General features: G+C 34.6%; 1 protein-coding gene across 2 annotated transcripts; it reads left to right on the forward strand.

Annotated features, from left to right (window-relative positions):
* Positions 1–16,912: 16,912 nt before the first annotated feature.
* Positions 16,913–25,092, forward strand: LOC18430484 (putative boron transporter 2). Of its 2 annotated transcripts, none has more exons than XR_016050842.1 (12): positions 16,913–17,503; positions 17,805–17,887; positions 18,110–18,302; positions 18,488–18,626; positions 19,246–19,411; positions 19,886–20,052; positions 20,494–21,116; positions 21,268–21,363; positions 21,534–21,671; positions 21,783–22,102; positions 22,954–23,218; positions 24,531–25,092. XR_016050842.1 is itself a non-coding variant. In XM_006840637.4 (12 exons), exons 1-12 carry the CDS (start codon positions 17,400–17,402, stop codon positions 24,849–24,851), a joined length of 2,166 nt encoding a protein of 721 aa, XP_006840700.1. In that variant the 5' UTR covers positions 16,913–17,399; the 3' UTR covers positions 24,852–25,092. The 2 variants fall into 2 exon arrangements, 1 of the variants encoding a protein (XP_006840700.1); XM_006840637.4 differs by having other exon boundaries at positions 20,494–20,667.
* Positions 25,093–25,194: the final 102 nt, after the last annotated feature.

Below are 25,194 nucleotides of genomic sequence, written 5' to 3' on the forward strand. Positions count from 1 at the left end.
TTCAAAATTTGTTTTACCTACATCTTTGAATTTAATTTCAGAATACCTATCAAAATGTACAAGACCATGACATGGAGTAGTTGAAAAAGAGTAAACTATTAAATTGTTAAAAAATATGATATATTTTGAACGATTTCCTTTATTTTTAATGTGTCTATAATAATAGTACTCGAGCATGCGACTTATGGATTACACAAAAATTATTGGTTGAGCTAAAAAGTAACTCACCAATATAGTAATACTAATGAATAATTGCAAGACATAAATAGGAAGGATTTTTCTTCAACAAAAAAAAAGTAAATAGGAAGGAAATCGCGTATACCTGACCTATTATTGGCTTTCATGTCCATAGTTTATGGTTTATGCCCACAGCTAGTGTTTGTGATATTTGATATTGACCTTTTAAATTTAAGGCAGGAAAAAAAAAAAAAAAAAAAAGGATACAATTATGGTTGGTTATAAACATCTTGGAAAATGACTAGTTTCCTGGTGCTACCTTCTAAAATTATCACATGCCATAGGGTTTTCAAACCAAGGAAAAAGTGGTTTCTCCATTTAACTAGTGATTACGTGCCCAAACTCAATGATACTTCAATAATTCCATTGATTAATTGCTTCTTTCAAGTTCATTAAACTACAAGTAAATTTACTTCGATCTTTCTCAAATTAAGGAAGATTTCAGACATCATATCCTTTTTCTCTAAAAAGATATTATCCTAAAAGTTAGCAAACCTTTTGAGTCAAAAGATTATGTAGTCTCTTGGAAAGAGTAAATATACATTGTGCGACCGAGGGAGCACTGCATATGCGTTTTTCATATGAAATAGAGCTCCTTTTTTTTCTTTCGGAAAGGTTTATTACTTCATCTAGAAGTTCCGTCCAATTTTGATCAAATAGCTTCAAAGTATTTTATTTTTAGCTTTTATTCTACAAATTTTATATATATGAAATTTGGTACACGTCATCATCAATGGGGTGCACCTAAAAACAATATAAAAAATTATTTTTAATAAAATAAAATAATCAAAATACCCATAAAAATTTAGTGGTATTTTGGTCATTTTATTTTATCCAGATTATTATTTTTATAATTTTTTTGTAGGTGCGAGCTTAAGTGAAGAGTGGATGCTCAAAGTTTGGTGTCAAAATGATCTATAGAAAAAAAAGTAAAAATAAAAGAGAGTGGAAGCATGACATTATAATTCGATCCATTTCAATCATTCATTCAGATCTGACGGCTAGATAAAGGGGAAGTATATAACTTCTATAGGAGAAGTATAGAAATATTTCCATTTTATTTTATTTTATTTATTTATTTTGATATTGGCATATGAATAGAAGGAAAATTTTATTTGGTGCCACTGACAAATACTGCACAAGTTGGCCATGGGCTAAACAATTACTACCCCAAGTCAATTCCAACTCCAAAAATAATTTTGAACCGTCCATTTTCTGAATGATTAGATCCGTGCTTTATTAATGCTCAAAGTCTTGATCACTAAATGGATAAAAGATGGAGTTGAAAATTTTCAGGTGATAAATTCCCTAACCTACCCTACCCCTAACTAGATATTTGACCTCTGGTCCTATTGTATTTTTGCTATGAAAAATACTTGTAATTATTTTAAAGTAATATATCTTTTGAACTCATATGCAAAAGAAGATATCAAAGATTTACCACAAAGCGGATAGAGGATGATTCAGCATACAAAGCATACATCCTCAATGTACTCACAAGTCGCATCTATGACATGTATGTCAGTATCAATGACAAAGTAAATACGAAATGAATTGGAGATCAAGTATGGGACAAAGGAGTCTGGTAATCAAGTTTTTACTTCCAAAAATCTTGATTTTAAATTCTGTGAAAATAAGCCTATACTCAGTCAACTATATAAGTTATTGCTTATCATAAGCGAACTTAAAGTTTGCAAAACATAGTTGAATGAGGATTTCCACGTAAGGTCCATTATCTATAAGTTACCCTTGTTTTGGAGAGAGTACTAAAAGAAGATAAAACATAAAAAGATTAATCTTGATCTTGTTCAACTTCAGTAGTCTTTTCATATTGAAAAAGGGAATAGGCTTCAAAAATGAAGGATATGACTACATAAGCTCAATTGCAAGGGACTTCCAATGCAAAATAAATCTTGCAGAATACAAGTCATAAGACAATGCTTAAAACAAGAAGCATTTCTTTTGCAGGGTCTAAACTACATCACTAAGAAGAAGAAGCCTAAAAAGAATGGTAATTTTTATATATGTGGGAAATCAAGGCACTACTTTCAATAGTATTGACATCAGAAGAGCGATCAAAAGCCCCAAAACCAAGCAAACTTAACTACCAAAGAAAAAAGATATGTGGCCATGGCTATTGAGGTCAATTTGATTTGAAATGAGTTTGGTTCATGGGCAGACACATGTGCTACTATATATATTTGTTATACTCAAGATTATTTCAAGACCTATAAGCCAATAAAAATGCGAACTTAGTCCAATTGAGAACCCAAGCCTTGATAAAGATCCTCGATAAAAGCACTGTAGACCTAAATTTAGTTCAAGTAAGTTTTTCACTTTAATGACCATGGTTTATGTGCCAGAGATGAGAACAAACCTCATGTCAGGTTATTTGCTATATAAGCGGGGTTTCATGATGGTCATTCGATTATTAAGGTTATTTTGACCAAGTGGTGTATTTATTGGGAATTGGTACTCATGGAATGACATATTCAAACTTGATAGGAACAAATGTATCTTCTGAGTGAATATAATCTTTTGCATGCTAGATTATGTCAGCTGCATTTTGTTTCAATAAAAAAAAGGAAAAAGTTTATATAAGGTTGCAACCTTAAAAGGTAGAATTACAGATACATCTCAAAAATCTATAAAAAATGTTGTTTTGATGATAAAAAACCCTTTACTTGATCATTTTGACATCGAGATGTATCAATATATATATAAAAAAAGAGTTTTTGAGTCGCAGAAATAGTGCATCTTACAACGCCTTATCTAGATTGTCCATTTTCAAGATTTTCATATGTTTATAGATTTACTCGATTTTAACCATTTTTGGAGTTTAAAATTTTCTAGTTAAATATGAAAATAGATTTTAAGATAATCCTAAGATTGTTTTACAACAAAATTACATGTTATGATAAAATTTGGAGGTGCGCCTTAATTGGATCGTTTAAGGTTGCAACATTATAGAAACCACACCCATAAAAAAATGGTAAGTTAGTTCTAATCTCTAAAACTAGTGATGTATTTAGTAGAAAATGTAAGTCATGCATATAAAACCTAAATAAAAAGAAAATCGTTTTCAAGGCTTGTATCTAGTGATATTTGTGATCTAAACAATATCCTCCCAAGACAAGGAAAGATATACTTCATCGCATTTATTGATGATTTCTCAGTACATATATATTTATCTCTTAAGAAACAAAGACGAGGTACTTGAGAAATTCAAAATATACAGAAGCCAAGTTGAAAATTAACTTAATAGAAAAAAAAGATTTGGAGGAGTGACCTGAGAGAATGAACCAGATATTAGTGAAGATGGTCAATGCTATGATCATCAATTATGGTTTACGTTCGTCTTTGTCAGGTCTACTTTTTGCATGTTTAACAATAAATTGGATGCCATACAAGAAAGTAGAAAAAGACACCCTACAAATCCTAGTTCATTGAGAAACCAAATTTGAGTTTTTCAAAGTATGTGACTGTTTGACATATGTAAGATTGTCATATTTAAAAATAAATAAATTATGACCCTGATCCTCTAGATATTCTTTTATTGGGTATGCACACAACAGTGAAGTGTATTGGTTTCTAGGACTAAGTTTTACCTAAAGAATTGAATCTAGAGAACTGAATTCTTTGAGAATTTAACTCATAATAGTGAACCCGAAAAAAAGAGGTGAATAAATAGTTTGTAATGAACTGATTAAAGAGGTAATAAAATTGAGTGTAGACACCCCATTTTGGAGTTAACATTTCTTCTGGATTTCTAGACCTTGGAAAGGCCAATTAAGCTCTAGGGACCACATTAGCCTAGTGTATCATAATCTGTAGTCAACCATAGTCATCCCTAATCCATAATCCAGCCTAGGATGATCTAGAATAAGCCCAAATCCAATAAGAATTAACCTTAGAAAACCTAATCTCCCAAAATAGGCAAGTTTTTGAAAAGAAGAGTGATAAGAAATTCAAAAAACTGCTAAAATGAGTAATTTTGATCAAATTTGATAATCAAAATCCCGAAAAAATCCACACCAGTCATTCCGTCAATGAATTACAATGAAACTTGTGGTGCGGAAGTCATAAGATGTTTTGTCGTGGGGTGCAGTGTGGCTAGCTGTTAGCCCCTAATTGGTCTTAAGTCATCGCCTTCTAATTTATCATGTATATTTTAATAAATAAATCCTTCTTCTCAACCCCCAAAGGGTTTGCTCTCTTAGGAAACCCTAGATCCCCAAGTTGACCTAATCCCTAAAAATTGAACTCTTATTCTTTAGGAAACCCTAGTTTGACTTCATCCGTCAGAACTAGAAACCCTAGTTTTATAGGTAACATGGCTATTCAATCTCATGAAGAATATCATTTTTTCATTAAGCCCTAATGTCTTAAAACCTAGAACTCTAGGATCCCCTCTCAATCTAAATCATTAAAAAATTAAAATAATCAAATATTTCAGAAGAAAAGGGGAATCTAATAATTAACAAAAGCTCTAAACAAGGCTCCTATTTGAGGTGCCGGTCCGGCCCAGAGGTTTATAAGTCCTTTATTTCTCTTTTATTTCTTGGCTTTATTACACTTTTATATTAGTTTTTAACACTTCATTGCTTCATGCATTTTATTTTTTTATTTTCTTGATTTTAAGGAGTTTTATAGCCGACTCTACTGACGAGATATCTTTAGTGAGATATGATACCTTTGGGATGGAATTCGACTAGGTCCCACCCAATCTAAAATAACAAAACATATAGAGAGTTTCCCCTAGATATGGAATCAAATTAGATATGGATTTAGCTATATATACTGAGGAGAATTAAGAGAGTGATATTAGATCCATCATATAATGTTGGATATGATTTTTATATCCAATTAGTGTAGATTAACTAAAATAAAGTTCTAAGTAAAATATTCATGGCTTGAAATATGGAGGTAGACCCTTCCATAGTGAAGCACTAGAATATAAGGATGTCATATTTTGGTGAGACGCCATAAATAATGATATAGACTCAAGTTTTGTTAATAAAACATGGAAGTTGCTTGACTTACCACTTGATTCTAAACTTATCGGATGTAAATGAATTTTCAAAAGGAAAAGAATGCTGATGAGTCTATTAATTAGTATAAGGCTTGGATTTTAAATTAAAAAAGGTACAAACTACTTTGACACTTGTACTCCTTCAGTAAGGATTTCTGCCATACATGTAAGAAAAATATTGAGGAAGAAATGGGAGGCACACCCAAGTTTATGGTGCCAAGAGGTGGCATGCCTTATACACAAGGTATTGAGACCATGTAGTATGCACGTTGTTCCATTGCTCTCATGTTTGTTTAAGGTTTGTCGCCTATGGTTTTCCATGCTCCAAAGATCTGAGATTGATTACTAATCCTTACGCTATTGGAGGAGGAGACTCGGAGTTGGTACACAAAGTTCAGTTAAGGTAATCTTCTGGCAATCTTCTTTATGGTTTGCAGTATTATGTTTTCTTGTTCCTATGAGTATTTGAGAATGGGTCTGGGGTCTTGGCGGTAGTACCAATGAGCCCTATGATGAAGTCTCTGACTCTATTATCACCAAAGGGTCGGGTCCCAAATCCCATTGACTTTACCTTTTTTTTTTTTTTTCTTCCCATGAGTATTATGTGTTTCATGATCCCAATTTCAAGTATATACGTTTTTGTTTGTGCAATAAAGAGTTGTTAAAATGGCTACAAGTGAGAGTCCTTGGGATATTTTGTATTTTTTATTATGTATTTGGACATATGTAAGGAATTCGGTGGTGAAAATAAAGTAAAGAAATAAAATTTTAAAGGGTACACATTTGTCTGGGTTATATGGTCCAACTTTCATTGGCATCATAGCTAGATCTCTTGCTGCAATATCTCTTATTTCTATCTTTTGGTGAGTTGAGAATCAAAGATTTGAAAAACAATGGCTTTGTGGTTATATGGCAAACCTCCAGAAAATTGTTGGCATGATTCCTACACCGAAAAGGCACTTTTCAAAATAGGGAATTATGTGTTGTTTTGGAGCACTGATATGAACAAAGGGATGAGGTACTTTTCTATTGCAAACTGTAGTGATAGTTTTTGTTTTTGAGAGTAGGATCTTCCTTCAAACTTTCGGTGGGAGATCATGGGGGAATTGAGAGTTGTAGACTCATCATGGCAGGGTGTAAGTACTGACCCAGCAAAATCTACGAACTGTCCATTGAGTTCTGTGAATTTTTCCACCAAGCAAATAATTTTACCTACGGATAATATTTCAATGTAACTAATCAAATTGAGTTTACTTTAATAATTTCATGGAGAAACTCATTGTGGTTTGAAACTATGGTAATTTTATTAAAGGATGCGCAAGTATTGTTTTCTGCAACGAAATTGTTTATGTGACATGAATGTTATAATTTTATTTTCATTCATAACATAATATTTTGAGACCCATATTGAATTTTTAAACACAATTTTGAGTCTAATTTCTAACAAAAATTATTTGAGAGGGAAATATACATGGTAAATAAAAAAAAAAAATTATGAGAGTTGGGTCATCCTGAATTTTTGCAGTTTGATGTGTAGAATATTTATATTTTTCACACCTACTTAACATAGTGATATGAGGGCTGCAGACATATATTTATTGCCATTTTTTTGTATAAAATAAAAAAGGTTAAAAAGAAAAACTCCATGTGGGTAGAGAGAAAAATTAATTTTATTAGACAGTGTTTATCTTGAAATTCTGCAGAATAACAACGTTTTGTGATATGAATGTCACTTGTTTAGTTTCATGAAGAAACATATTATTTGAGATTCACACTTTAATGTTAACTTTTATTATGAGTCTTGTTTTCAATAGAAAAGTTTGAGAAAGAATTTCTTAATAGATTGAAAGAAATAATTTTTTATTAAGAGATGCGCAACCTGATTTTCTATTATGAAAACTGTATTGTGATGTGAATGTCACTAATTAATAGACTCACTAAATGGTGTGATTTGTGGATGACACTGAATATTTATTTTGTAGTTTGGAGTCTATTTTGGTACTCAAAAGCTTTCATAGTTAAACTCTTTCTGAGTTGAGAGATATCATATTATTGTCATGGTATGTTCATCTTCTATTTTGCAGTGAATCGAAAGATGTGACATATAAAGGCACATCACTATACTCCTCATAATGGATGCTTTTTAGGCTCATTCAAAGTTTTATATTGTACCATGAGTATGGTTTATAACTGTAAAAATTCAGAGAGAGGTAATACAATGCTGGTAGATATGACACTTTATATGAAGGGTGCTCAATCTGCGAAATAGAAGAAATACAATATATGTAAAAGCATATTGATTTTTCTTTACATTGAAAGGATATATAGAGAGACTTGGTGGCAGTATAGAGACTCTAAAGATCAGTGGAAAATCAAAATTGTGATTTTGTTGGAGTGATGACATGAAGAAGAGTATTACTACATGATATAAATAAAGGAGAATCCAAGGGACGAAGATGTGAATGCTTCATCGACTTATAAAAATTGAGGACCCAGAGATTCTCCATTAGTTGTATACTCTTTCATGATTACAAAAGCTTGTCAGCAAACAAGGATCAAGAAAGCTCTGATACCACACCACATGGTTTTAAGGTATGAAATTTATCCCACATTACATGGTCAGGTCATACAGGGAAAGATGATTCAATAACTTTTTTATGTCCTTTATACTTCTTTGATTATATTTTAGTTGTTTGTTTATAAATATGTATGGAGTGTATAAACATTAGTTAATAAGTGCTAACAAGTTTGAAAGAGCCAGTTTTTGAATACCATGTGTTTTTGTACTTCCTTGTGCTCATGTAAATTGCTTAAGGCAGTAAAACACAGGGAGTTATGCTTTGATCAAGGTCCATGGACATAAGTATCAAACACGAGCGATGGGTATAACTTATTCAAATATGTAGCACAAAGGGAGTGTTCAGATATAATATGATCTTGGTGATCATCCTCTCGATAATGCTGAGTGATATGGTGTGTTGCATGTAAGGAGGATCTCATGTTAAAGTTTTTAAATTTGCCAAGAAATATATGTATTTACGATATTTGTCAAATTTTGATAATCCCTTTTACTTATGTTTCGTTTTGGATAAAATCATAAAATGAACTTTATGATTTGTTTTTGTGGTAGTAACCTCAATTGGTAAATAATTAAAGGTATATGTGGTAAAATGATTTTTAAAGGCTAAACATGTTCTTTTGGAAATTAGATTGGACTTTTTTATGTTGAAAAACCTAGGTCTATGGATATGGTTTTGAAAAACCCCCATAGTCTTGCTTGGTCTACTGTGTCGTTATGGAAAATCATTCTAAACCGTTATATGCTATTTTCTAACTATTGCTTGTAAAAATATACCAAGTCAAGAGTTTTTTTTACAAAAAGAAATACATTGAGTCTTGAAGGTATTTTATGTACATGGGAAAAGTTGTCAGTATGAAATGGTTTTACAGACCTATATGTCTTGACTCATGTTTTATAGTACTGATTATGTAACTACTTTTTTAGTTCTTTAGAATCATGGATTACCTAAGATCATAAACCATAAGCTATGTCATAGGATGGCCATCTTGCAAGGCTTCTTTGACACATGTTGTGTGAATAAGATAACTTGGTTTGTATAGATTTACAACCAAGAGATAAGTGTGGTTGAACCTTTGTAGTTCAAAGAAGGTTTTGCATATTGTGAAACCAATAGGCATTGAATTACGTTGGCATAAGACTTGTTGTATTATCTCATGACATTGGCATAAACATACTCAACAAGTACATTTTATATGTGTTATGTTTGAGTGGGAGCTGCTATAATCCCATGATTGCTTTTAGCAGATTGGATATTTAGGTATACATGTATTCTATTATGAAAGATTCAGATAACTTAACATGCCAGTAGGAGTACCTGCTTGGGTTTGTAGGGCCAAATAAAACAACATATTGTAATATTGTTTACCCATAGAACGTAGATATGTGGCGCTTGTTGTATGGCAACAGAAGGAGCAGCTTGATTGAAGAACTCCCTTAAGTTGTTGAGATATGACCCCATACGATGAGGGTACATGATGATCTTCAACAACAATAAGTCAATGATTCACGATGCGTCATGAAAGATGGACTACGATAACGTTCAGGATGCAATTCAAGTAGCCAAGTGAAAAAGATTTCATGACTCCCCCATAAACTGCATTTATAAATCCTTTGTGAAAGTATTAATAGAGAAAGAATACGCTAGGTTAAGAGAATAAATGAGAAGTTCTTGAGAGACAGAGTATAATTAGGGGGTAATAATGTGAAGAAGAGAGATTGTAAGGCCTTCAAAGGCCAAGTGGTGGACGTTCGATTTTTGTGATCATTAAAGGCTTGGTGAGAGCATGTAATCAAAATCTGATATAGTGGAGCAAAGAACTCCATTGGGCGTATGGTCCAGAGGGACTGAGGGAGTGTGGTCCAAAAGGACCAAGAGATTATGATCTAGAGGGACAGAGATAGACTTATGCTATTTGCCGATACTCAGCTTGAACTTAACGTGCTAGGCCAGTCGAGATGGAAAACCCTTAATTAATTCGGCTTAGTGCATAACCAATGAGGGTTAATAGGGTTATCTCTTGATGTGGTCGGAGTTGTCCAGAATAGTGAGCCAAGGGATTCTGTGATCATTGTGTGTGATAGCAGGCCTGTAGAGAAGAGGGTCAAAGCCTCGCCATTGAACTATCACACAACATGTACATATGATAATTGTATTGGAAAAACAAATCATCATTGAGTGTGATACATGTACATGTGCAATAGATTACTCTTATGCACCATAGAGTTGTGGTTACATGAGGTCTGGGTAACATTGGACTTGTCTCTAGGGGAGAATCTATAATTTATAGATTGGGATTGGGTCACCCCACCTATTGGTTGACTTTGGTAGCCCAATCATAAATCTCTGTGATGGTATGTGCGTCATGGGAACTGCTGGATTAGTTTAAGAAAGTGGATTATATTTCGCAGTAGACGATGAAGTGTTTCAATAATTTTATAATTCATTGATCTCGTTGGATCTGATTCCCATCAAAATTATTTAGAATTAATTATTTTGATGATAAATGATTTTTAGATTGATAGTTTGAATTTTTGGAAGTATCTGAATATTTTACTTTCCCAAAATGGATTTATAAATAGAGAGAAATTGAATTTTCAGTATTTTAATTATTCATATAGAAAAAGTAAAATAATAAGCGCTTCCTAAAAATCATGTTTTTTGTTTTAGAAATAATATTATACATGGAGCCCATTGTACTCTTTGGGACTAACTAAAATAAAACATGTAAGGAGGTGTGTGGGGCCCACTTGAGGCTCCATAAGGAGCATGCCTAACTTAAGAGAGAACTTTCGTATTTCAGTGGTTTGTGAAAGAAGCCGTGCACTTTTGATTGAATTTTATAGAAAATGTCTTGTAGAGATTTTGATTGAAACAACAAAGGAAGTTTTGAAAATTATGATATTTAATTTTTAAATTAAAGTATGTGTAAGAAGATTATGGAAAAGAAAGGCAAGTATAATATATTTTTATATTTATTTTATTTGATGAGATTAGGTTGAAGAAGTTGAAGAATAAGGTTTTAGCACATTCCTTTGAATTGTGATATTTAATCTAAGGATTGTATGGTTCAGATCTTTCATCCTACTGACCTCCTATGAGTAATGGTTTTGATCTAATCTCCATAAGGATGGTTAACCCAAAGAAACCCTAACCCTAGAGAAAGTCTATAAATAGAGGCCAAATCTTGACACTTTCTCTACACTTCTCATCTCTCTCAGATGTCGCTCCTCTATCCCTTAGAAAAATATTGAGGAACAAATAGGGGGACACGCCCAAGCCTATAGTATCAAGAGGTAGCACACCCCATGCACAAGGTATTGAGACCTTGTAACATTTTTCTATTGCTTTCATATCTGTTTAAGGGTTGTACCCTATAGTTTCCTATTAATCAAATATATGAGATAGACTATTGATCCCCTGCATCATTAGAGGAGGAGACCCGGAATGGAGTGTATAAAGTCCAGTTGAGGTAATCTTCTGTATGGTTTGCAACATTATGTTTTCTTGTTCCCATGAGTATTATTTTCATGATCCCAATATCAAGTTTATACAATTTTGTTTGTGCAATAAAAAGTTGTTAAAATGACAACAAGTGAGAGTCCTTGGGATTATTTGTGTTTTTTATTATGCATTTGGATATATGTAAGTAATTCGGGTGGTGAAAATAACGAAAGTTTTAATTGGTATACACTTGCCCGGATTATATAGTCCAACTTTCAATTACCCCCACCTCCTCCAAAACAAAACCTCCAACCCTGTTGTTCGAGAGAGAGAAAGAGAGAGGGTTACAGGAATGGATGAGAAGGGAATGTGGTGCTTCATGCTTTTGGTTTTGGACTAATGTGGTATAAATAAAAAAAGGGGCATACTTTGAAAAGAAAACTGGAAAAAAGTTAAGCAAGGGGTATTACTATATTACATCATTACACTTCTAATTATTATTATTATCATAGTATTTTTAAAAATAGTCTTATTTTATAGATGCGAAGAAGTTAGATTGATAGTCAATAAATACAAAAAAAAAGTGCATTTTCGATATCTTGGATTGATAATCTAAAAAAATAGAGAGATTGAGGGAGATATCACACGTAGAATTAGAGCTGGGTTGGCGAAGTGGAGACATGCAACCAAAGTTTTATACAATCGTTATATACCCATGAAACTGAAGGGCGGGTTCTATAAAACAGATGTGAGAGTAGCTTTGCTTTATGGGGCGGAATATTAGGTGGTTAAGAAACAACAATACCCTAAGCAGAGTATAGCTAAGATGAGGATGTTGAGATGAATGAGTGGAAAGACAAAAAGGGATAGAATTTGAAATGAATACATTTGAGAGAACTTAAGTATGATGTCAATAAGCAATAAGATGAGAGAAAACAGATTTATGTGTGCTGACCATGTACATCACAAACCCAATACAACACTTGCTAGGAAGTACAAGTTAGTTCAAGTAGAAGGCTAAAAAAGGGTTAGGAGTAGGCCCAAAACAACATAGTTGGAAGTAGTGAGAAAAAGTATGGGGACTTAGGGTCTCACTTAAGGTATGACCCTTGATAAAGCAAAGTGATGGATCGGGATTTGTATAGCCACCCTAAATAGTTGGAAAAATGCTCTAATGATGAAATAATCCCATTTTATTATTGGAATATAAACTTGTCTTCTATATTTTATATTTTATGCCAAAGTCTCATTTTTTGAGAGTGCATATCATCTTCTAATTTTTTTATATGCATTAGAATAAAATCAAATTTGGAGCATCCATCTTCTTAGCATCATGCAATAATAAAACGTACAAGGAACAATTTAAAAGAAAGTAAATAACTAGAATGTCATTAAAAACTTATCGCAGTTATTTGTTTTATTATTTTTTATATTTTTAGAGATGAGAGATGGTGAGAAGTATGGGTGTTTCAAATTTGAGCTTAATTTAATTTATAAAAAAAAAGAAGATAAAATCAAAATAAAATTTGCTCTCTCTGACGTAGAGTGTAAGAAGTAAAATATAGATAACTAATTTTAAATCCGATAATAACATAGTGTTTTTTTCATTAATTTCCTTCCTAGTATTTTTATAAACATTTTTTAAAAAATGCTTTATCTAGTGCAAAGAAGTTGCTCTTTCTAGTAGGAAATGACTCTCGTTTATTTGCCTAAGTGCTTTATTTCTAAGACATTATTATTGCGAATACCTATGGGTCTGTTAGTCAACTCCCCCGTTATTGAAAAGGTGTTCACTCCATGCCATGAGGTCATTATTCACTCTTTTTTTTTTTTTTAATAAGGATGGTGCATCATACATCATATGGTATGGTACACAACTACACATATACTCATGGTAGTTAGTTGACCACCATTATATGCATATTTTTTTAGAGTTAATTTTATTCTTTTTCATTCTTTCCAAGGCACTAAGGAAGTCCAAAAAATGGACTTGCCTTTGCCTTCTATAAATGTTGAAAAATAATATGGATGCCATATCCCTCACTTTCATCGATCTCCCTCTATACACTCCCTTGCACCAGTTTATAGGGTTCATCAAATCCCCTTCAACTTCTCTAGCAATTTTAATATAGGTTGGGGGTATCAATGAGCCTTATGATGAAGTCTATGACTCTATTTTTACCAAAAGGCAGGGCCTAAATCTCCATTGATTTACACTTTTTTTTTTTTTTTTCTGTCAGCAATATAAATCTTGCAAAAATGCTCTCACTTAGCCTCATTTACTGAATAGATTTCGAAAGGTCTTGAATAAGTAAGGAGATAATTTCTTTGATAGTCCTCCATTACTTTATCTAATCAAGATTTCCAAAGGAGCTCTTATCGAATTTAATACGATAATTCTCAAAATTGAAAAAAACTCTCAATCTCGGCTCTTAAACCCCCGAATATAACCTCTCCTCTTGCTATGCCTTTAACACTATTTAATCCCACTTGCCTAACTTGCTAGTTGCCACAATCGCCATAATTTTAGACATTAGGGCCTCGAATCTACCCACATTATCCTCAAAAGTAGTCCAATTTTGTTCTTCTTAAACATGCCAAACCATAGCTGCCAATAACATACATGCCGAAGGGCATTACCAATTTTACTAAAAAAAGGAGGTTATACATTGCTGAAGGAGTTCTTAGTAAAATCCAAAAACGTTTGAGCTTAATTGGTTAACGCTTGACAGTTTGCAAATCTTACCAAGGATAGGGGCCCTCTCCCCACTTACTCACCCAAACAAAAAAAAAAGAAAAAAAAGAGGCCATTTTGCAACAAATTAATGTAAAAACAGATGATCCATACTCCCCTCATTCTGCCGATCTCAAATGGTTGGAGAAATCATCAGATGATGATAACAATTCTCTTATTTTCCTTACGTATGGTTAACATCAAACCTCTCCTTCTTGGACTAAACATATGGTTAACATCAAACCTCTCCTTCTTGGACTATCAACTCTAAGTAACTTATGTATCCAACCCTTGATATCAAACCTACCACACATCAACAATTGCATCATCCCACTTTTTTAAGCCCATCAAAATAAGCTAAGTTTCACCTCAAGACTCACTGAAAATTTGAAATTTGAATTGATCATTTCTCCTTGACCATTGTGGTTGTAAAAAACAAAAAAAGCAAAAGATTTCCAGCCTGAAAATAGTGTATACTATGACACATTATTTATACCGTCTAAAAATAAGCATTCACGGATTTGCATGATCTATATCATTTTTTGAGCTTCGAATTTCATAATTGATCCATAATGGAGATTTCGGAACCTCAAAGTGCTTTCTAACTGAGGATTCGAGATGAGGCTTTACTTTATGGGTGAGGTTTGTATAAGGTGTCAATTAGATACTATTAAAATAAGGCATACCTCAAAACTACGCTAGAAATGTAGTTTCTTTGCCGTAAAGCCTTGCAATTATAGGAAAAATCCATTGTTTTCCCTAATTACAAAATTTAAAGTTCCACAATATTGATGATAAAGCAAATGTATAAACAGTTGAAAAACTAGAAAATAGATTGTCCAGATAATGTATTAGAAGATGAGTAATTTTTACGACTAGAAATCCCTCCCCCCCCTTTCCCCCCACCTTGTTTTTTTGTCAATGAATCTCGAGGTCGAGATGACCGAGTTAGATTTGGGGGTTATTCAGTATAAAAACAACATTCTCTAGTGGGTTTTTTAGTACACCTTATTGTATAGTATAAGGTTTATACCTTGTACAATCTTTTCTTATTTTATTTTTATAAAAGGCCGGGCCCAATAGAAAGTGCATACCTTAATGAAATGCAAAGGATTTCCATTCTTTGGACAAGATAGAAATTTAAAAGCGCTTATGGCACATGATTTGCGTGAAAATATTTTCACATAAAAAAAATTCTTTCATGTGGTTAAGCATGAAAATATTTTTACACCAATTCATTATCAATTGGTGTGAAAAGATACATTAAAACCAATTGCTATAAAAATATTGTCACACAAGAATTTATTTATGTAAAACGCCAAACCCAAATGTGCCATAAGGGTTTTATAAGTCATATTCCTCATTGTCGAAGGTCTATACCTTCAATGAATTTTTGTTATAGTCATAGTTTGAGAGAGAGGTGTAACTCATTTTAGCAGTGACATTCTAGAGAGAGAGAGAGAGGGGGGTGTCCCCCTCTGTTTAGCAGTTAAATACCCCAGAGAGAGAGAGAGAGAGAGAGAGAGAGAGAGAGAGTCCCTATTAAGCAGTTGAAACCTTGAAAGACTGAAACAACTCACATACATGCATGTAGATGATAGGAGAAGAGTAGTTTTCATATGGTTCATGTGCCATTGTTGCATCATCTTCTTTGTCTCACTCTACCAACTTGTACCAGGTAATTCCCAAATAGTACACAGTAAACCAACCCCCACTTCCATCCCTTACCTTTCATTTTCTCTCTCCTCCCTCTTCTTCTCTCTACAACTGTGATGATTCCCCTTACTATTTATTCATGCATTCTCATCCCACACTCATAGCCCACTTCTCTTGTGCATTCTGTGTTGGACTCACCTCAACTTTACTTGGGTTTCTCTCTCTATAACTCTACTCTCTCTCTTCTCTCTATCCTGTTCTTGTTGGAATCACTTCAAGTTTCAGAGCGTCATTTGGGTCTCTTTCTTTCTCTCTCTGTCCTCACATAAAGCTCTCTGTCCTCACATAAAGCTCAGCTCAATTGAGTCTCCTCTCTCTCTTTCCTCCCTCCAAGGTTCAGTGCCAGTTTGAGTCTCTCTCTCTCTCTCTCTCTCTCTCTCTGCCATTCGAGTGTCACTCACTCTATCTCGAACTTGTTGTTATAATTTTTAATCAATATTCTCTAAATCAATATTCTCTAGATTGACAGCCATTGTGTAAAGGACTTCCCTCTCATTTCATATGCAGCTGTATTGAAAGTTTTTTTTTCTTCCAAGAACTACCTTAAGAAGAAGGTTGAATTTCTCTTGCTTATATTATTGTACTGAAGCATGTAACTTTTTTGGCTAGTTGTTAGCTTCTGCTGCTTTATGTTGTGTTTCCTCTTCCGAGCTTCCCCGATAACTCTTGGGTAATAATGCTCATTATCCATATTTTTTATCAGTGACTTGTAATGGGTTCTCGCCAATTGATCTTTGCACTTCCTTTTGATCTCTTTTAAAGCCATTTTATTTACTTTTTGCTGTTAGTTTTGACGGGTTTCAAAAAAATATGTAAAATCTGCATCAGTTTGCAAATGTTTAAGGGTCTGTTCTGTTCACCAGTATTCGGATCTTAAGATTTTTCGATGGGGAAAATGAATTCGAGCCCTTAAGTTTGTGGTTGTTGATCTACTGGGAGATTTTAAAAAAGTTTTTGAGTGAAAAGAAAAACAGAAGGGCTTATGGATCTCTGTGGAAAGTTTTTTCGTTAGATGATATTAGATAAAATGGAGGTTTTTTCCTAATCGGAGTACCTGATACTTTTTTTATGGAATTCAAGGAAGAAAGATTTTAGGCTCAATTCATTCTATTTTTTTTTGAAACTGGATCAGTTCATATTTAATTTTCCATATATATATATATATATATATAGTATTTTTTTTTTAATTTGGCTGTGAGTCCTAATCCATTCTTTCATTGCTCAGTGTAGCATTCCTTTTTTTATTTTCCTGATAAAAAAATTTTAACTGACTTTTTGATGATTTGTAATGTAGTCTTCGAAACTGTAGAGAGTTTACCCCTGGAACAACTTGAAGTTCCGATTTTGAAAATTAATACATCTGAATGATTCATCTGTGTCAGTAAATTTTTCAATGATAAAAGCTTCCAGTGTAGTTTCTGATAGGTGTTCAGATACTCAAGAGTAGGTTTGGCGCCTGATGGATCCGATGCAGATTTAGATAGTATGGTAATGAAGCTCGACTTCCATAAAGCTTATCTCTCAGTGTTTTTGTGTTGCCATTTCCCCCTGTCCATTGAAATAAAAGTGTTTTTGAAAATTCAGTCCTTCCTCTTGTTCTACTTTTGAAATCTTGTATATCGTACATACCCATTTTAGTTTTTTCTGTAAATTGGCCATGGAGGAGACATTTGTTCCATTCCGTGGCATTAAGAACGATCTTTCTGGGAGGTTGCTTTGTTACAAGCAAGACTGGACTAGTGGTTTCCAGGCTGGAATCAGGTATTTGTTTTTCTTATGTGTTGTTCTATCGATACTCTTCCTAGTTCTCTCTTAGAAAGATAGATCTAATAGAATTAATAATTCTCTGCTTCTTCTCTTGCTCACAACTTTTTGTGTAATTCCATAATGGGTGGTCATAATAACATGAAAAGAAAAAAAAAAAATGGATAAGTTTTTTTCTTGAAAGCTAAGACATGCATAGTTAGCTGCTGAATTCATAGGTACATGCCATGTTAATATTTTTTATGTTTGTATATTTGTATCAACATCATGCAGCAAAATAATTTCCTTGTATGTACAGGATCCTCGCTCCCACAACTTACATATTTTTTGCATCAGCAATTCCAGTCATTTCATTTGGGGAGCAGCTGGAGAGAAACACAAGTAAGGGAGTAAACTGTCAAAAAAAAAAATACTTTTGTTCTAAACCTGACTACTTTTTTTCTTTTCTTTTCAACTTTTGATTAATGGGAGATTAGCACAAACAAAGTTACTTATTGTTCTAATCTCGTGGGCTCAACTTATTTATTTTCCTTGTTTCACTGCGAAAAAGAAATGGTAGAAAGGCCTAAGATGGTGCCTCTCTCTCTCTCTGGCTTCTTTTAGATGGTATTATAACCGCAGTTCAAACTTTGGCATCAACGGCACTTTGTGGCATCATACACACAATTTTTGGTGGTCAACCTCTGCTGATACTGGGCGTTGCTGAACCCACGGTTCTGATGTATACCTTCATGTTTAACTTCGCCAAAGATAGACAAGATTTGGGACCAAAACTCTTTTTAGCTTGGACAGGATGGTAAATTATTTTCAATTCTGACAATTCCTTGGATAGATCTTGGTTTACCTTTGTAATGATTTCAACTATGTTACTAACTTATCAAAATAAATACAACTTCTTGTAGTTTCAACTGTGTTACTAACTTATCAAAATAAATACAAGTTCTTATAGTTATACTAATAAATGCTTGATTGGCTTTATAGGGTTTGTGTATGGACAGCATTCTTGCTCTTCTTGTTGGCTATATTAGGGGCTTGCTCGATCATCAACAGGTTCACACGTGTTGCTGGTGAACTGTTTGGGTTGCTCATTGCGATGCTTTTCATGCAGCAGGCTATTCGTGTTAGTTTTCTTTATCTATCTGCATATCTTTACATGACAATTACCAAGCGATCCTGTTGAAGATTTGGGAAACAATTAAATATGTAGAGCAATAGTGGTTTCTGATATATCTACTTTGTGATAAGATCCAAGCATCAAATCATGATGAGGATTAAAGTTTTTGATATATATACATATCTATAATTTATGTGTGTGTGTGTGTGTGTGTGAGAGAGAGAGAGAGAGAGAGAGAGAGAGAGAGAGAGAGTAGTGGGAAGCTGGTGATGTCTGACTCAGATTAGAAGAAAGGACTGGCTTTAGCATACTAAAAGTTTAGGCCAGGAATAGTTAATGCTGCTATTTTCTTGTAGTGGTGGAAAATATCATCATTTGCTACTTATAATATCTTGATTTTTTTTTCTGTACCTGCTTTTTCCATGAAACTTTTATACCTTTTCTGTTTAACATTGCTTCTTATGGACTGATTTGCAGTTGAGACAGCCATAGTTAGTCAACAAGGATAATTGAATTAAACAAGGCATTTTTTCTTGATGTCCCCATATATAATGAATAAGAACGCTATAAGCATTTCTTGTGATCCCTGGTCATTACACTGAAGCTTGTTATTTGATTGCCATAGGGAGTTGTGGATGAATTTCGCATTCCAAAGAGAGAGAATCCTAAGCTCACTGAGTTTCAAGATTCATGGCGCTTTGGGAATGGGATGTTTGCCTTGGTTCTATCCTTTGGCCTTCTTCTTACTGCATTAAGGAGCCGCAAGGCACGGTCATGGCGGTATGGCACAGGTATGGGTATTGGAAGTCTGTGTGTGTGTGTGTGTGTTTGTGTCAATTTGCTATCCTTCACCATAAATGGTAGTTTGGTGAACTTCACTAAATATTTTGTGCAACATGCCATTGCTCTTTTTAGCCATTCTTAGTTAGGGTATGTTCATTATTTGCTAGGGAACAAGTAATAAGGCCCTATAAAGCAAGGACTGATGCCCACTATGGGAAAAAGTACCATGCATGTAAAGACTTGTCATGCTTTTTTTATAGATGAATGCCCTTGCTTTATGGTGTATTTGTCATTACTGTTGCAAATGGAAAAAATTGCTCCCAGTCTGCAAAGGCTGAAAATATAGTGCAAGGATACTTCGTATCTAAAAGTTTTCAAGTGTAGGATATAACTCTTCACCCTTCATGGTATAAGTCAGGAACGATGACAAGTCCTACTTTCCTTTCTCTTTGTACTCCTTCTGACTAGTAAGTGTCATTTAGGTTGGTTACGAGGATTCATTGCAGACTATGGAGTACCATTAATGGTACTCATATGGACCGCTGTATCTTATATACCTGTACATGATGTCCCAACTGGCATTCCTAGACGCCTTTTCAGCCCAAATCCATGGTCACCTGGGGCTTATTCAAATTGGACAGTAATCAAGGTACTGCCTACTCAACTATATCCAAATAGATTGTTCTCAATGCATTTGCCTAGCATGTCGATACCATAAAGGATGAAAAAGAAGCATGTGCTTGCCATTATAGGATAAAAAAAAAAATGATAAAAAAGAGGGGGAACCTCATACATAGAGATATTTAAAGTATGCTCCAAAATGATCTTGACATGTTCTGTAGAATACAAGTAGTCCTCTTTGACATCTATAATAAATTACCATCAAGTATTTTATCTTCTTAAGGAATGGGCCTTGACCTGGATGGCCAGTGTGCCAAAGCACAACGTGACGTCAAGCGTTCCATTTATACTCTGTTAACATATCCAAAAAAAAGAGTATTTTACCTTATTATTTGTTATCTCATGGTTATTGCAAAATGATTTTGATGAATGAATTGGCAAAGTTTAATGGTACTTGTTTGGCTGGCAGGAAATGGTGAATGTTCCACTTTTGTATATTATTGGTGCATTTATCCCAGCAACCATGATTGCCGTGCTTTATTACTTTGACCACAGTGTTGCATCTCAACTAGCCCAACAGAAGGAATTCAATCTAAGAAAACCACCTTCTTTTCATTATGATCTGCTTCTTTTGGGTTTCTTGGTAGGCTTCTATCGCTAAAGACCAGTTTAGCTGCTTTTCCCTTTTATGTTAGATTATAGAATGCAAATATAACATGTTGCTCTCCATTAATTACATAAGAATGGCACTAACAATGATTGCTGACCAGTTTGGGGCTTGAGACTTCCTGTGAGAGAGTTATATCTCCATCTCCTTAATATCAGTTATGATGGAAACAGTAACAGATGATGTGTAAAATTTGTTTAGTAAATTATTTGAAATAAGTTCCCACAAGAGTCAAATGTTTAACTTTTACACCTGTGGTTTAAAACAAGGACTCAGGTCGGGACTAGCTAGGGTTCCAAGCCTGAGTCAGGAAACTCAAACTCGGCAGAGTCGATGAGAGGATTGGCGAGTCCTTAAAAATGATTTGGCTGGTTCTGATGGTCTTGGTACCACGTTAGGCAGCCCGCCTAGTCTGAGTAACTTGGGTGAGTCCAAGTCAGACTCACCAAGTTTTGATTCACTGCTTTTCACATATGCTAATGAGGTTGGCCTAGCTTTAGTTTAACTGTTGACCTAACTTTACTTTTCCTTGAAAACATTCTGGCTGAAATTCGGAAACATCTCCTGTTGTGGCAGGTCATATTATGTGGCCTTTTGGGTATTCCCCCTTCAAATGGTGTTATACCACAGTCTCCAATGCACACAAAAAGTTTGGCTACTCTAAAACATCAGGTAGTATTCTATGTCTCGCTGTTGAGTGCATTAATGAGAAGTATCCCCTTCCCCTCTCTCCTCGACCTTTATTCATGAAAATCTTTTATGTCCCTCTATGTACTTTTCGTTTGTATTCGTGCGTTTCAGATATTATGCAACCATGACGATTAATATCTATCTTTTGACAGCTGTTACGTAATAAGCTCGTGGCAACTGCTAGAAAGAGCATCAGTAAGAATGAAAGCTTGGGACAACTGTATGGGACTATGCAAGAGGCTTATCATCAGATGCAGACCCCTTTGGTTTATCAGCCTCAATCAGCTCCTGTAATATAGCAATACCAAATCACTTATCATATGATTTTGATCCATACCCATGTTTTTAAATCTTGTAACCATTATTGGAATCACATCTAATGCGATTTTGACTTCTGGTAGGGACTAAGAGAGTTGAAAGAGTCAACTATACAATTGGCATCGAGTAGTGGGAATATAGATTCTCCTGTTGATGAGTCAGTGTTTGATGTAGAGAAGGATATTGATGATCTTCTACCAGTTGAGGTGAAAGAACAGCGCCTAAGCAACCTTTTGCAGTCTATAATGGTGGTTGGTTGTGTGGCTGCGATGCCATTGCTGAAGAAGATTCCAACCTCTGTACTTTGGGGATATTTTGCTTTCATGGCCATTGAAAGCCTCCCAGGGAATCAGTTTTGGGAGAGAATTTTACTCCTTTTCACTGCTCCTAGTAGAAGATACAAGTATGTGATACAATTCTTTGGTCATTTCTTATATTTTATAATGAATTGCTTTTCTCTGTGTGTTGCCCACTTTGCAATATTATTAATATTGCAGATTGGTATTCTAATATTTTACCTTTTCTCCAAAAGCTATTTCTATTTCTCACTTTGCAAATTAGAGTTAAATTATCTTATGAAATTGGGAATCTTTCTATTGATAGATAAAGTTAACAACATGGAGCTACTATTTTAGGTTTGCCCTTATTCAATATTCAGTTATGGTGTGATTGAGTGATTTATCCTAGTATTTCTTGTAGGTCAGTGTAGCTAATCCTTTTAAACCGAGAAGGCATTTTGTATGCCATGACAATAAAATAATCTTTTTTTTAGTCTGATATGTTTCTAACTTTGTATTTCTTATTTCTTTACTTATGAACATAAATATATGGCAATTTTAACTGCAGTTATAATGTGACTTTTGGTTCTATATGTTCATTTGCGATGATGGTGACCTTTCCTTTATATGGCTGTTCTGATTGATCCCCTCCATTAAATTAGTGCTTTTGTCTCTTCTATTGTGCGTGTGTGTGTTTTTTTTTTTTTTTGGGGTGGGGAGGGTGGGGTTGTTTATGTTGGTAAAATAATCACTTTGTATTTTTTAGATGCACCTTGTAGTGGATATAGTACTAGAAATGTGGGGGCACACGTGCACTGGTTGTGGTGTTATGTTGGAAATGGAGGGTGTAGCGGTCATTTTCTAATTTTTAGATACATCTTGAGCTGCTGGATATGGTACTGAAATTTTTAGATACATCTTGTCTTTTGCCTTTATGGTAGATGGACGATTACTAATCCATAGCTATAACCCACAGAGTGCTGGAGGATACTCATGCATCATTTGTGGAAACAGTTCCTTTCAAAACAATTGCCACCTTCACCATATTTCAGACAGCTTACTTGCTCGTATGTTTCGGCATAACTTGGATCCCTATAGCTGGAGTTCTTTTCCCACTTTTGATCATGCTTCTAGTGCCTGTGAGGCAGTATGTGCTACCAAAGTTCTTCAAAGGAGCACATCTTCAAGACTTAGATGCAGCAGAGTATGAGGAAGCACCACCATTGCCATTCACTATTGCTGTAAGATATGGACATCAAATCACCTCACTGCTTTCCAACTTTTCAAAATTTCCTTGAATAAAAATTACCATAGTTACCCGGAATAGGAGCGGGAACGATTCCGGTTCCGGGAGTGGGAGTGTCGGATCGATGGCTGCCCAATGCTCCGGAGCTCGGGGAGCGAGTTCCGTTGAGGGTAAAAGTAGTGTGATTGAGATACCGTATGAACAAGAAGCGCGGTCCTAATACATCGGATCTAGATCCTTATTTAACGGGTATGTGTTCCATGTCAAATGGGATCGTGTTCCATATTCATCAGGATCGTGCTCCCATGACAATAGGATCGGGCCCTCACTTAAGAATGACCGCGTTCTTATTTGGAAAGGAACAAGCTCCATTCAAGGAACGATCGTGTTCCGTGCATGATTAGTCTGCGCTCTCATCACAGAACTCCACTTGTATAAAAATCTGGCTTAAATTATAATCATTTTATTTTAAAAGTTAATTTTATTTAAAAAGTTTCTTTTAGAAAGTTCAGGGAACGTAGGATCATGCTCCTAAACTTCTAGGAGCTGAGATCTAATTTATTTAGGAACGAGAACTACAATTTTAAGGAATGCATTTCGTGCAACAGTGGGATCGAGATCCTTTGTGCATGGGATCAAGAATCCTATAAATAGGAGCCAGCTCCCGAAAAATTTAAAACGAGTTCCGATCGAGACTCCGGTCATGGAACGCCGGAGCTGGATTCCGGAGCGGGAGCGCCAGTGTAGCTGCCGGTAACTATGGAAATTACATGCTTTTCCCAGGTACTTCAACATAACTGATCATATGCAATGCACTAATACACAAGGAAACATCAGATGTATTAGTCATGTATGGGAATGCTAATTAGTATAAGAAATGCCAGGGCCTCGTGTATCTTAATAAGTTTGGGTGGTTTAACTATTTCTAAGAAAGATTGGCAAAACATTGTTTCGAGAAGACTTAGTAATGTACAATGCTGAGTGCATTTTAAAATGTATATGGCTGTTAATTCGTAAAAAGGTTGGGGTAATTTTGGTCATCTAGAATCACAGAAAGGAAAGGAAACAAAAATATGATGAGTTATCTTACAAAATTCTCAAAGAGGCTATATTCCTGTACTAACGAAAGCAACTTTGGCTCTGACTATAAGAAGAATCTGCACAAGGAATATTCACCATATGTAATTTTACCTTCTATATGAACTTTTAAAACAAATTATAAATGTGGTTTTATAATTCACGAAAATGGAATGGTAGCATGCATAAATGCAAATGTATTCATCTCTATGAGAAGATATATATTACAGGACGAGAGTCACCAAGTGTTTGGATCGGGCATCAGAGGTGGTCATGCAGATGATGCTGAAATCTTAGATGATATTATTACCCGAAGTCGAGGTGAGATCAGGCACACCCATAGCCCGAAATTAACGAGTTCGACTTCACTAGAAAATGTGAGGTCCCCATTTAGCCCTAAATTCTCAGACAAGGCATATAGCCCACGTGTGAGTGAGCTCAGGCAGGAGTACAGCCCAAGGTCGGGCACAAAACACCCTGAGATGAAGCAAACACCGAGCCCCAGGCCGTCTACTCTGGGACAGAGTTCTCGAAGTTCGCCTCATAGCTAATGCCTTGAAGCCCAGTTTATACCACTCAAGGGTTCACATATGGAGCAATCAAGTTGGCTATCTAAAATTGGTTATTGATCGTATGTCAGTGAATGTTCCTATTCCTGTTCCTTCTTATGTATCTAATCTTTTTTGACATTGTATTTTGTGTTACGTAACCCTCCCTGTCACCATTGCTGTGATGAGCAGAGCTGGATAACTTTGTTGGTATATTGAATTAATGAAAGTCGAGCTTAAAATATCTCTCATGGTAACTGTGTCATTTGGCTTTTATCAGATATCTTTGATTAGTGCTTTTTTCACCTATGCTTAATGAGAGCCCTCCGAGTCTAATGCATGAATG

The sequence above is a fragment of the Amborella trichopoda genome, chromosome 3 (genome assembly GCF_054954075.1).
Source record: "Amborella trichopoda isolate Santa Cruz 75 chromosome 3, AtrichopodaSantaCruz75HAP2 v2.0, whole genome shotgun sequence".
NCBI classification, from domain to species: domain Eukaryota; kingdom Viridiplantae; phylum Streptophyta; class Magnoliopsida; order Amborellales; family Amborellaceae; genus Amborella; species Amborella trichopoda.